This window comes from Labrus mixtus, chromosome 4 (assembly GCF_963584025.1).
Source record: "Labrus mixtus chromosome 4, fLabMix1.1, whole genome shotgun sequence".
NCBI classification, from domain to species: Eukaryota; Metazoa; Chordata; class Actinopteri; order Labriformes; family Labridae; genus Labrus; species Labrus mixtus.
Genome location: NC_083615.1, coordinates 20554945 through 20569205, shown reverse-complemented (window position 1 = coordinate 20569205; position 14261 = coordinate 20554945). Strand labels below are relative to the sequence as shown.

General features: G+C 39.8%; 1 protein-coding gene across 2 annotated transcripts in view; it reads right to left on the bottom strand.

Moving 5' to 3' along the window:
- Positions 1-14242, bottom strand: part of edc4 (enhancer of mRNA decapping 4) — a 28418-nt gene extending 14176 nt beyond the window's left edge. The window contains exons 1-23 of one of the 2 annotated variants that reach the window (XM_061036281.1): positions 14061-14242; positions 11680-11842; positions 11406-11517; positions 9477-9576; positions 8848-9034; positions 8459-8606; positions 8098-8202; positions 7498-7610; positions 7236-7352; positions 7013-7108; positions 6139-6238; positions 5603-5783; positions 5324-5390; positions 4807-4898; positions 3403-3584; positions 2844-2923; positions 2571-2703; positions 2195-2490; positions 1761-1991; positions 1328-1432; positions 1000-1134; positions 604-640; positions 104-251 (exon numbers count right to left, since the gene is read on the bottom strand). In XM_061036281.1, coding sequence (XP_060892264.1) covers positions 104-251; positions 604-640; positions 1000-1134; positions 1328-1432; positions 1761-1991; positions 2195-2490; positions 2571-2703; positions 2844-2923; positions 3403-3584; positions 4807-4898; positions 5324-5390; positions 5603-5783; positions 6139-6238; positions 7013-7108; positions 7236-7352; positions 7498-7610; positions 8098-8202; positions 8459-8606; positions 8848-9034; positions 9477-9576; positions 11406-11517; positions 11680-11842; positions 14061-14148 — 3016 coding nt within the window. In that variant the 5' untranslated portion in view covers positions 14149-14242. The remainder of the gene's footprint in view (positions 1-103; positions 252-603; positions 641-999; positions 1135-1327; positions 1433-1760; positions 1992-2194; positions 2491-2570; positions 2704-2843; positions 2924-3402; positions 3585-4806; positions 4899-5323; positions 5391-5602; positions 5784-6138; positions 6239-7012; positions 7109-7235; positions 7353-7497; positions 7611-8097; positions 8203-8458; positions 8607-8847; positions 9035-9476; positions 9577-11405; positions 11518-11679; positions 11843-14060) is intronic. The other variant, XM_061036282.1, reaches the window with a different exon arrangement.
- Positions 14243-14261: the final 19 nt, after the last annotated feature.

The window sequence follows — 14261 nt, the reverse complement described above, 5'->3', positions numbered from 1 at the left end:
ACACAAGTTGCAGAGTTTTAGCAGGAAAAAAAATGTAAGTGTTAAGAATGAAAAAGAAGAAGGCTTTCAAAAGTTGCGTGAGGAATAACAGACTGAAGGATACGTTCTTGTTCCTGGTGGGTGGTCAGGACATGCTCTACCTGGGCCATAATCGAGCTCTGCATTGCTTCAATTTGTCCACGCAGTTCAGTTAACTCCCTTTGCTGGCCACGCAGGAGCATCAATAACTCGTCCTGTACTTCTGCATTCACCTTTGGGGAGGTTTAGAGAATGATTGAAGAAAGGTAAACAAGGAAGACATTGGGAAAGTTAAGTTATCATTGAAGTAAGACAATTCTGGTTTTGCACCAAAACACATGTGTAAATGTACGACTATAAAAACGGATTCTGATTCAATTAAGCTGTCGTTAAGTTTCTGACATTTTGTTGAGAAATGTGATGTTTCCTCGTAGCCTAAAATAAACTGGGTAATTGTAGGTGCGATATATTTTCAAAATAATAACAGAAAAAAATCACAATGGATCACGTAATGTTTTCTTGCATTTATCAGTTAATGGATACAAAGACAGCTTACGAAAATGAGACGTGTTGTAAACCTCTTACCTGGCTAGAATCCATTTGCCTGGACTTAGGTGATTCACTGAACAGAGAGGAGAGAAAATAGGCCAATAAATTTGACTATAATACTCTAAATAATAACGCAAGAATGTATCATGTATTATGTCCTTGTCTGTAGTTATAGACACATTTAAAAAAAAAAAAAAACATTACAATATTATATTTGTTGATGGTACCAAGTCTTGGAGTTGGTCAATAAGCTGTAGTCAAATAATACACTAAAAACTATCAATACAAATATCTAGATCTACAAGTACATTTATTCGCCTGGATTATGAATTACCGACCGAACTACCTTAGCTGGACTTAAACTATACTGAATCAAATCAAAGGATGGCCAATATGACCCAATAAGGCCTTAGTGACAAACTCCTGACAAACCTGTCATCTTTCTTGGTCTTCCTCTTTGGTTTTGGCGAGCCTCTTGGTGAGCTCTTCCAGTCCTTAACAGGAAGTCTGTGAGAAGAGCGATTCCCTGAGGATGACGCAAAGCTGGCTACCTCATCATCAGGGTCACTGGGTCAAACACAGAAACGTACAGATATACAGTATGAGACAGCTGTAGTGTTCTGTAGATTGTTATGTCGCTTAGTACATGAACAAAGCACTTTACTCACGGAAAAGAGAAGGCTAATTAAATCAAAACATTTTTGTTTTGTTTTATTTGATTAACAAAACGTGCAAAAAAAGGTAATTTCATTTGTTTCACCTCTGCTCAGGGCCGGCATCCAGACTGTCATTGTGTGTGAGGTGATAGGAGCGTCGATGATAAGGTGAGCTCAAATGTCTGTCTTTTGATTCTTGATCTCTTGAACTACAACACAGGGGACATGTCAAACAAATGTGTTAATCAGAAACACAGATCGAAAAATGTATCAATAAACAACCCATCGTTCTACTTCATGCTTGCAAGCCTTGTGCAACTATGTGTTTATGGTAATGTGTGTCTTACTCCAGGAGTTCAATATATTTTATATGATAAAAGATTGTATTAAAAAAGAACAAAGTTCATCATCAATAATCTGTAATTACTCATTCGCCTCAACATGATTAGGATTACAAGTTGTACTTTGGATTCAGAATATTCCAAAATCCTTCATGTGGCTGTTAATGGTTTTTCTGTGTTATGGGAGAATTCTTACCAGTCTCCAAGACCATTGTCCCTGAGGCTGTTTCTGGTTTCCCTGGTGATGTCAGGTGCGGCAGGCCACGGTGTGTGGCTTATACTACCATCTGCTGATCCTACTCCAGCCGCAGCATTCTCCTGGGATAAAGCATTCTCGAGTAGAGATGGAGTGTGGCTGAGTCTTGGTTCTGACTCTATTAACCCGCCCACTGGCCCGTCTCCACCACCAAGCTCGCGGGGCAACAGGCTGAGACAGAACATACGACAGTTTTGTTCATTTAAAGGTCAATGCTGGTGTTTTTGCAAGGTATCCCCCTAGAACTTTGGTAAACTTAAATTCCAGGGGATTTTGTAAATGTACTTAATATCTGGAATTGATTTTTATTCACTGTGATCATGAAGGCACAATATTTGCTAATATTACATAATTACCACTTCTGATCAAGGTACCTGTTATTGTTGCCTGTGCGTGGTGAGGTGAGTAGGTGCAGGGCAGATGCAGCAGAGGCCATGCTGTCTGTCTGTAGGGCCGAGAGAGGTGAGGATTCCAAGCTGGACACTAGTCCACGCTGAAGCTGCAGCGTCTGGGATGCAATCTCAGGCATGTCCTGTGACATGACTGTTGAGGCTGAAGAGATGACATCAGGGGAGCGAGCCCTGGTCGGGGAGGCCAGAGGTGGCAAGAGGGGAGAGTCCAGAACCTGAGGGCTGTCAAATGCCATAGGACCACTAAGGGGAACCAAAGCCTAAAAATGGAGATAATCAGAGTTATGAAAACAAGAAGATCTAATATCTAGTTGAGTTTGGAGAGTGTATCAGGTCCTACCTGTAAATTCTCCAGTCCAGGCAGCAGCACAGCAGATGCAGCTTTTGGGCTGTTGGCGGAGGTTGAGAGTGCCAGACTATTGCTGCCGTTGTTATCAGCTCTGTTAGAACTCTGACTGACATCATCAATAGCTCTGCAGACATTCACATAGACATATTCTAGTCAGGGCTACATGTTCATATGTGACCAGCTATACAGGAGATTATAAGGAAATGTTTACATTTGTGATAATCAGATGCAGCTTCTAACTTATCACTTTGCCTGATTACCAACCTGTTGGTTGAGTCAGAATTGCTGCTGATAGCCGTCACGATTGTGAGACTGCTCGCACTGCTGCCGGGGGATGCTGGTACCTGGAGGGTGAAAGTCAAAAATCAGCTCTAATCTCCCAGTAGATCACATGATTTCCCAGACTAAACAAAATGAAAGCCACTTTCAGATAGCTGTGATATCACCTCATAAGAACATACAGTACATATGAGAAAGAAGAGGGTTTGGTATTAAAGATTTTCATCTAACTATCATCTCTGTTCCATTTAGTTTACATGAACAAAACTAAGGACCTGCTTAATTGATGGCTGTCTGAGAGGTAAAAAAAAAGGCACTGATATAGCAGATCTTTCATTTGTATAGCCTATGTATTAAAAGTTAAATATGTGTGTCCAAAGGGCAGGATTTTGCTAGGCAACAAAAAATAAAAGTTATTTGTTTCACTTGAGTTTTCTAACAGATACCAAACAATGATACTCAGACATCAACCAGACAGTCAATGTTATTTGTTTATGAACAAAGAAATGGAGTAACAGTAAGCACAGTTCTGAAGTTTTCTTACTGAAGTGCTGGGTGTCATGAAGGCATCAGGAGTCATCAGCTTGTGCATTGTCACATTGCTGTTACCCGAGTTTGACAAGAAGTCAGCAGGAGCGGGGAGTGATGGGATCTTTCTCAGGTCAGTCTGTGAGCCACCGTCTGATTCCTTGTCAGAGCTCTGGTCAGTTAGATGTTCTGAAAACCCTGCGAGGCACAGAGAATTGAAAGAGGTAAGACGAAATGCTATTGAAACATGTTGAGTAGTATCAACAATAAACTTGGGCGGTATCAAATTTCTTTATACAATCATACCGTCTTGCCATTATACCGTGGTATAGGGTATATGACGGTAGTTAAAATAAATAAATAAATAAATCTTCTGTTGTACCGATAACATTCACAGTTATAAATACCTGGTTACCGACCTAGGTTTTGCTATAGCTAAATGTCCTGTTGTCATAAGTTAATTTCTTTTCTATTTTGTTTTTCCATCAATTAAGGACACCTACAACTTCTGTTTCAAATAACATAACGCAATTGCACACTCTAATCATCAAGGTTTTTTACTTTGTCCGGTTTTAGTTGGGAGTGTTGCAGGGTGCCCGTGTTTCCAGCTGTGCTGAAGATTCGCTCGGATGCTGCACCTAAAGTACAGGTGCAGACATATTTACGGGCCACCCTGGCAAACAACAATGGCAAGCTCGTTTTATTTAATTTCCACCATTGAAGTGGGTTTGCCTCTGTATTGATGACATCCTTCGGCAGGTATGCCACCAGATCTGCTCTCGCCAGCTCGGTAATAGTGACGTGTCTCAGTACCGCTCTCCTTGCCAGTAGACTTGCCATAGTTGACTTTTTCCTAGGGGCCTGCTGATCTCACTCTTCTCTTTACACTCTCTCTCTCTCTCTCCCTCCTCCAATCTGATGTTGTCCTCTGTCTCAACCTCCCTTTTTGTCCCGTCGACAGTACAGTCATAGTGGCCACGGTAACAGGGGTCTACATAGAACCTGACCCCTGCTGGGGCATGCTGTGCACTACAACTATTCACCTCAATACATTATATGTGCCTCAGTTTAATAGAAAAAGTGGCATTTGTATTTTTAGCGGTATTAAAATTCATACAGTCTGGATTTCGAAATACCCTGGCATACCTTAATACAGTGATACCGCCCAAGCCTAATCAACATGTACTTAACACGACAGGGTTAAGAAAAGTGGCTGTTGCATCAGCTGTGTAAGTTCTGTCTTAAGTTTGGGTGTATCATCCACACTCAACCCAACATTGAAACTAGTTACTTTGTAATTCGAGTTCTGTCTTTGTTTGGTTTCAGGGACATAAGGTTCATCTTAACAAGTAAGAGTAAAGAGTAACATCCATTCTAACCAAAATTTGTTGCTGTAAACTAAGCCAACCAGTTAACTTACCAAAGCCATCCTGAGAATCAGAATGAGGCAGGAAGACAGTGGAGCTGTAATCCAAGTTGGGCTGAAACCAAATCTGGACATCCTGCAGACTCCTGAAAAGACAAATCATTAAGACTGGTTAACATTGCCTTTCTATTTATTTTGGAGACAAGATAAATTGATTTTTTTTATTGAATTTGATTCTTGATTTCTTCATATTAGATTGAACATACATCTGAAATTAAATGAAAGAAGAAGGCAGTTGTTGAAACTGAACTTGAAGTGTTTATATTACTACCCACAAAATCTTTTCAGCTTGTATCAAAAATTGGTGAGCCCCCTATTCTCTAGCAGTGCGTGAGCAGTGCCTGAGCTGTGTGCTCACACAGGCTGTGTGGCTGCTCCAAACTGTTAACATGAACATTTCTGTGGCTAGCTGTGTGGAAAAAAATGTAACGCTGCCAATAAATCTTGATGTTTCACACAAGATCTTTTAGGCTTTGCTCTATTTGAGCCATCAGACACAGAGAGGACTTACTTGGTGTGAACACAGTAGAGTTTAATTTGGATTCCCGACTTTGACTCCGTAGGTCCAGGAATGCCCTCTGGAGGGAAAAGCACACCACACACACAAAATGAAATGGTGTATAAAGAAAGGATGTTCAAAAATACCCCAGTGTGAAGGGGCCCTTTGAACATCTACATGACAAAGCAAATAAAAAAATAAAAAAGCTTACATGTTCAAAGGACTACAGACTTAAAATGACTTGGATGTGTTTTCGATGCAGTGTGTATGTGTGTAATTGTACATGTGCACCTGTTGTCAGGCTCTCACTCTCCTCCTCTGCAGGGAGGACCTCAGTGTGCCGCAATCGGCTTTGCGCAACATCTCGGACCCCGAAGCTAAGCACAGGGTGGGTCAGCAGGAACTCTGACACGGCTGTGAAAGTGGCCTTGCCTTTCTCTAGGTCCTGTCTCAGCTCCATTACATACAAAACCTGTCAATAAATGAAATCAAGGATCAGTGTGGCCATGTGTGGGGCAGAGGAAATGATTTGGTCCAGACCCCAAGTCAAGTCCATCAAAAGCATGATGCCCCAATTGCTGACAGACTATCCCAAATTCAAGAGGGTTGCCTTTTAAACCAAATTAAACCAAATTCTCTGTTTGAGTTTCAATCTCAGTTATTAGTGTTAATCTCCAGAATTATGCTCTAAGTCAATTGAGTGGGAAAGTGACGGGTAGAACATTTTTTTTAAAAATGTTTAAACAATGAAACAGGTTCTTAAGCAAAGTTTGTTAACATAAATATCAGTGAACATTACTCAAATAAAGCACATGGTATTAACTGACCTTCCTCTGGACATCAGTGAGGATGAGATACTCAGCAGAGAGGTCGAGACTGGCCTTGAGACCTGGCAGAACTGATGAGTTGAACAGATCTGGGGAAAATCTGAAGGAAAACAAAAACACAGCTATTATGATCTTCAATTCTGCTGCACCAACACCAATAACAAATAATAAGATAGCTTTCAATAAAAATAATTTTGAAAGAAATAATTTATTGACGGGCTACACTGTCACGCTGCTGTGATGTCATGCTATTACATAGCTGACACGGCAATCGTCATCAAGCTACACTCTGCATACTAAATAAGTGTACGGTTGGCTGTGGAAACAAAGGGGATCAGGGTTTAACGTATCAAACTGTACTGAACCAAACAGGACCGCTTGGTGGAAATGGGGCTATAGTGATGGAATTACATGACTTGTAAAAGCAACTGAGACCATCGATAAACAGATTATCTATATAGGTATTTGAAATGACCGTTACCACTGGCAACAAGTGCCATGCTTTTCTGATAATTATGTTAATTCAGGGTTAACAGGTATTTGTCAGTACTAACAGCTAAAAATGTGGCTTACTGGGGTAGATCACCATGGTAACATAAGCTGAACACCTTACGTGCCTCAGAGGAGGTTATGTTTGGATAATGTTGGAGATAAGTTATCATCCTGTATGAAACTGATCACAGAGGTCTGTGAGATGATTGTGAGAGGGGAAGAGGGATACAGACCAGCCATCACTTCTTTGCCGTATGATTTTTCATATAAAATATATGATTGTAAAATATATTAATAAGGCTTTACAGTTATCATCCTACAACATCACATCTGAGGCATTAAAGATTTTTTTTTAGTCATAGTAATGGAGGAGAGTAAAAACCTGATGGTCTGTAAACAAGTCCAAGACACGGTGCACCACATTTTTAACTCCTGGTTCTGATCTGCCCCAGTTATCAGGAACCGCCAGAAAGGAACCCTTAAGGAGAGACATGAAGAGAGAGGACAAACAGAACGCAGATCAATTAAAAGCAACCAACAACCACATTGTAAACTTGTATTTGTCTCAATTTTCTCTGGAAGCTGTGTGCACGGTCTATACGTACTCAGGGTCCTGTCTCTTGTGGTTGTCACAAAAAAGAAGGCAGGAGAGGGGGCGTCCTCCATGAGGCCTCAACTCATGAAGACATCTGTGGAACAAAGATTTTTCTTTGTTTTTTAATCTACAGCCAAAGACCAAGAAGTTATTAAATTATGGATGCTGTTTTTTATTTCATTGAAATCAATCTATTATTTTTGGTGTAATTTGCATGTGCATTTCATTAATGTATTGAAGTGTTTATTTGACAGAACTCTCGTCATGCTTACCTTGGCTGGTCTTGTGTCCCCTCTATGTATATCTGCCAGAACTTTATGTATCCATCATGGCTGGCTGTAGCCAACACGGTTCCATCTGGAGACAAGGCCCCTTCACTGACTCGCTGCAGAGTCAGACATGACACGACATTAAGGATCAAAGAGAATATTCCTAAACATTGCCCCCATAGGCTTCAAAGCCCCTAATTTTGGTTTGTGGACCATAAAACATTACAACAAAGTCAGTAAACACAATTTAAATTGGCAAAACTTAAATGATTAATGTTTTAGTTAGATTACATTACCAGAATGAAAGTATATTTTATTGTGTATTTTCCTTTAAATACATAATGCATATATCCTCCAAAAGACTCATCCCACCACACAGCAATTAATAACACATTAGTCAGAAATATATTTAAACATCTTTCAAATTAAATCAAACAACATTGACATCATGCCAAGTCCAAAGTGTAAGGATGTGATTCTCTGCAGCTGACCCACGGAGGAACAAAAGTCTTATTTCATAGTAAGCATTTTGTAAAAAGGCTACTTAAGCGTCAATAACGCTTTTTAAATGCTTTAATGCAAACGTTTCATCTTTATCCTTACCTGGGTATGCCCTTTTACTGTGATGAGGCCGTCTTTAAGGTCTGTGGCATCAATAGGCCAACTGCTGTTGTTGGCTTTTAAGACTTCCAGATCCCAAACTTCCGCCTATATGCAGAAGAGATTAAAATGAGAATGCAAAGTTCCTTGTTTCGTTTTTCCAGATACTCTTCAATTAGGTGTATACAGGGAGTGTTGATCTTGTATCATGCTTCCTTAATCTTTGTAAGGTAAAATAAATGAATATCATGTATAAGATCATTCATGCTTAATCATTCCATCATTTCCCTATTTGAGATAATTCTTTGTCCTCATGTTAACATTTTATTACAAATGTTCGTAAACAAATTCTATTAAAACAAACCCTGTCTTCATGTAAAAGGGCTAAGGTCTGGCTGGCGTCATCCTGGTTCTCTTCATTCTCTTCCTGTATGAACGGGCACCATATGAGGCGGCGGTGGGAGTTTAATGGAGTGTCCTCCGGCCGTCGAATATGAACCACTACCTGGTCACTGTAGGCAAGATGAGTTAAGGGAAATGGAAGACCATTCTCTGAATGTTTTGTTCCTTTGATTATGGATTCCTAAGAGTTTGAGTTTGTGTAAAATCACCAGACCATCTAGGCTACTGTGTGTTTCTATATGTACTTTAAGTATACAATGAAATAAGATAGCAAAACACTTGGAGACACCCACACACATCTACACATACTGCTAAATTCTCTTTTGAAATTTCTCCAAAACATAAGGATACAGTATTTTGCTTCCAGTGCAAGTGAGCTGCCAGACCATCAGGTTGCCTGCTTCATCTACACAACCCAGCAGAGATGAGTCCAGATGGGCAAAAGCCAGATCTGTGACTGCTCCAGTGAAGCCCTTCAGTAGAGAGCGCTCAGCAGTACCCACACTCAGGACGCGGATCATTGCATGGTTGTTGGCTCCTGCAGGGGGAGGTATTTCAAGTAGAATGAATGTTAAGGGGCTTCAAAAATGAGCAAAAAGGTAGTTACGCTACTATCACATAACCACTTTAAAAGGACTGAGAAGCCTTTTGGGACCAGAATCCCCACTTCTTTAAGTGCTAGCTCAAGCTGCCATGTTAAATTGTATCCTCGTGGGACGAGAAGTTTAAAAAAAACTGTCATCTAAGGGAGCTTAGAGAAAGTGGTAGCTCCATAGTTTAATTACTTTGGTAAAAGGTGAAATTACATTTTTGAACTTTGTCATATACCGTAAACCTTAAATTTGAAATGATCCATATAATCAATCAATCCCCCAGCTGTTCTTCACCCTTATTATCTGCTGTAGCTGTTGTTTTTCATTTGTAACATCTCCAAGGGCATCAATCGTGTTATTTAATGGTGGAAAAGAAAGGACTCTTACCTCTGATGGCATAGGCTACGAAGGAGTTGGAGACAGCGATCAGTCTTCCATAATAATACTTGTGTTCCCAGTCATACTTGGCAACAGGTTGAATCTTCACCTAAACATATAAAACATGTATAATACTTATATGTATACAAAAACATTCACCAACCAAAATTGGGGGGATTTTTGGGAAATCTAAACATACTGTTGATAGTTTTGATAGTATCTGGTTATAAAACAGGCTGAAATGAATGCTGATGCCTCTATAGGCATATATGCACTCCGGATAATATCTAGATATTTACAGGAGGACTTCTCCGGAGATTCTCCTGAACTAGCCGTTCACATATGCTCCTCACCGCTGGAGACTTTCCCTGTCAGAGGTGAGGGGGTCGGGTGATTTCCCGAGGTAAGACGTGACGAAAAAAACAATGCGGAAGTAGCGGCCGTAGCTACAGAGTCCACTACACGACGTTATAATGAGAATATTTGTCTTTATATCAATGCTATGTGTAATCCAATGGAATGACAACATCAACAGAAGAGAGGAGAACAACATACTGACAAACAGAAAACAGAATGCAGCCGTTTAATTACGTGCACGGAGATTGTAGTGGTCGCGTGCAGACACTTTAGGCAGTCACTATATAAACGTCATTCTCTTTCCATTGGCTCAAATTGAAATCTCCGGAGTATATGCTGCCGAGTTCAGACATCAAATCTCCGGAGTTTTTCAGGAGATTTCCATATGTGTGAAAAGGGTTTGAGTGACCTTTTAAAACAAATAAAATCATCAGAAGAATATTGATTATGTCTGAATTTGTATTTTAATGCTTGTCATCACTGCCACTGGATAAATGTTAGACGAAGATTTTACAGCACACAAAAATTCAGTGAGCGATAATATTGATAATTACATGTCAGCAGGAATATTTTTCTTTCAGTTTGAGAACTCTACATAGGACTGAACAGTGCATAAGATGTTGGCCAAAATCAGCACAGAGTTACAGTTTCTCTGAGTAGCTTTAAACTTTTGGAATTACCAGTAAATTTGACCTTCGATTGCATTTCTCTTTGTTCTGCAAACTATCATGTAAACTCTCTATAGACTAATTCCTACGGCCGGTTTGTGGGTGCCGCCATCTTGTAGTGGCGCCATTACTGCGGTGACCGCTCAGTGTCTGCGGCTCCCTGTTTACTGTGATGGAAGTTAGATTTAAACGTCAAATAGTTGATGATGAAGGTATCTCAATCAGGAGATCTTAATATTAAGATTTTAATATTAATATTAAGGTTGCATGTGCGACCAAATTGGTTGCACTCTGGAGCCCTGATGTGTGTGTATTATTTACACACAAGTTGCCAAAAACCACACATCCGTTAGGATCATTTTGTGGACAAGCCTCGTTAATGACATAAAGTCAATAATCAATCCAATAGTGCAGGATGCAGAGCATGTCAGATGCTATGAGCAACATATACGCGAGGAGTACGGAAAAAAGGGAGATTCTCGTCTATTCATCGATTGCAGATGACTGACCCGTGTATAAAGAAAATAAAACTGCTCAAATGTTTGGCAACTTTACCTCAGTCGCCTCTGCAATTCACTGCCCACCTGCCCAAAAGCATACATATTTACGCATGCTTTAAGGAGAGAGAGGAAGCGAGATGAAAGTGGTCTAGACTTGTGTCGCTCAGTCTGTCCAGTCTCTCCTACATTCAGCCATGAAAGGGTTTGTTGTGTGACATACGGGTGGGGTTGTAAACATTATTATATATTTATGCAGGATTTTCCCGCATTATGATAGCCAGACTTGCAGGAATTTCACATTTCTGCGCCGAAATTCAGGTGTTGAACTTAATTATAGTTTCTAACGCAATTGTCTTGTTATTCATACACCAAATTCACAGTTCCTTTTCCATGCCATTAACTTGGTCTCGTACCTTGTTGCTGCCACGGGCCTTGCTGTTTATGGCGGAATCCTGACTTGCCACAATCTCCACATTGTTGGAGGTGATAGGGATCGAGGTGGATCCATCATCACCAGAAAGGCAGCTAGAATTGCAGCATGAAGATTTAATTTGACCATGAATTGATATATTCATACATAACTTGGTTGAAAATGCTTCTGGATATTGTCATTACTGAATTCAAACGTAAGTGTGCACACTCCAAGCAACATTTGCATAATGCTAAGTTTTGCAAGGAACAGCTTACATGATCTGAACCTCCTGTGTGGTGCTGAGGTCTGTGGAGATGGGTCTGGTAGAATCTGACAGGGTTGACCGATCAGGGCCTCCTAGAAGGCCTGCTGCTCCCAATAAACCATTCAGCTCTCCATTAAATGATGGCATTTTCAGACCATCACTTGATTGTGCATCTGAGGATGGAAATGAAATGCAAGGTTATGGTGGAATATAGTGTGCAATAATAAAAGTTCAAAGCAAACACAAATTTAAAGTCCAGAGGGAAGTCATGTTTGTTTCTCAAGGTTTATAACAACCAAATCAACAACCAATTTATTACCATGCATCTGTTGTTGCAACAATTACAGATCTACAAACATGGTACTGGTAAAAAAAAAAAAAACTGATACTAATCATAGTTGCTATTCTACTATTAAGGCGATGACATCAAGGTTAGGGTCAGAAGCTCAGGTAACACTAAATATTTGGTCTACCTCTGAAAAATACGCTATTTATTTTAGAACATTTAAAAAACAAAACAAGGGATAAAACCCAGGATCTGTAAACTTAAGTGTTCTCTTCATAAATATTATAATAAATAATAGATGGGAAAGCTCTTTCCTTGTCGTAAGTCATGATTGTGTAAACTACAGTTCATCAGGTATTCAGACAATGACGATACATTTGAGAAGCAAACCTATTTCTTCTCCAAGGGAACACACATAAAAAGGCTTCCCTAGTATTTTCCCCCAACAGAATAAATGAAGGAATTCATACACTTTTTTATAAAGCGCATCAGTTACAAGTGTGGAGTTTGCGGGCGGGTCATGTTTTAGCATCCATATCATGAAGCTGTGCACTTAGAAAAGGATGTTGCTTCCTCTGTTACCATGTGCTTGTTGTACAAGTTGAAGCCTGTATAATTAACCTCACCTGTGCAGATCAATTGTATGATTGGCTGAATACTCTCTCAAGATCACAGTGGTGGCCAAAAATCTTTTAACTAGAAGCACCTTGGTGTTCTTATAAAAAATTTGTACTAAGTATTAAGCCGTCTCAATTTTTTGTCTTGAATGCCTTGTGTTTAAGCGAGTAATCTAAGCACAACCTGAATGTTAATACTGAAAACTCTACCTCATGTAAATTAACCCATCTGTCACATAATTACATTTATCATCATGTTTACTTCAGCATCTTTTGCACTACTCACCACTGCACTGTTTTTGTATTTAGTCTTGTACATATTAGTCATTGCTATTTTGTGTTAAAAGGAAAAATTACAAACAGAGCAACGTTTGCAGGCAGAATAAGTAGGATTTCCCTAATTGACAAGAGCAGGAAACTTACTGACTGCACTACTGGGGAGAAGTCGTTTAAAACACAAAGATATATGGGACAATAAAACATATCACGTACTCTTGATTATTGGTTACAAACTCGTACAATTGGTTATATAAAAAAGGAACATCATTTGAAACACTTGCAACAAGTGAATTTCTGTGTCAATTTTGGTTTGCATATTTTAAAAACCCATAGAGTGAGTCAAATACTCAGATACTGACCATGAGCTGCAGTGAGAGAAACGACAGTATAAAGATAAATCTCAGAGTGTGACATCATCCAACAGGATGTTACAGCACATACCATTTTTTTTAAATTAAAAGTGCTTTTGTTCATTTGAATTTTCAAAAACAGGTTACAAAAACATTTCCTAAACATTGTATTTTATATTTTCCTGTATAATAAATATAAATTAAATTATAAATCATACAGTAAAAGGACACTCAGGAACTGGTCTTAACAAAGAAACCCTTGTTTTCCTCTCGTCCAACTTCCCAATAGCCCATGTGTAAGATACACTACATAATGTAGACGGTGTGAGACTCAGAATAAGAGACAATCTTTATATAATAACGAAACAACAAAGAGAAACCAACATGTACGCAGTTATGGAGGCTCAAGCTAATTCTTGATTGCAGCACAACAATTACGGCGACTCGGTGTCACAATGAAGACAGCTGCTTATAATGTGGTTTTAAGCGACAAATAAATATGTGCTAGAGCGATATCTCTGAGGAAAAACCTACTTTCTCATCGCTTTGACAAGCAAACCTAGCTTTCCTGGACCAGAGAATAGACTGAGACATAAGCTAGCTCTCAACATAAGTTAGCGAAGAGTTGGGATACTAAAATACTAGACGCATCTTTAACTCAGGTAACCTTCAGATATAGAGAAGAACATCAACACATTGAAATAGATACGTGTGTGTTGCCTCCTACGTTTACAGGTGAGCTAACTTAACCCCAGCACAGCACCGCGCCTAACAAACTCACGTTAGCTAGCTGGCTAGTTAGCTTTCGATAAGCTTCTGCGGCCTAAGCTAGCGCAGCCGCGGTCCCGGTTCTACTTACCGGTGCCGTTCCCGGGACGGTCGAGCTTTAGGATGTCCCGAAGATGCTGAGTAGCACCCTCAATGTCTATATTAGCACTGGACGCCATGAATGAGGGAAAGGGGAGACAGGGTTAATAAGGGTAAGAAGGGTTTCTTTTTTGATGCAATGCTGTGTTCACTTCGTTCACCCTGAGCAACCGTCTAAACTTCCGGTGTGTCC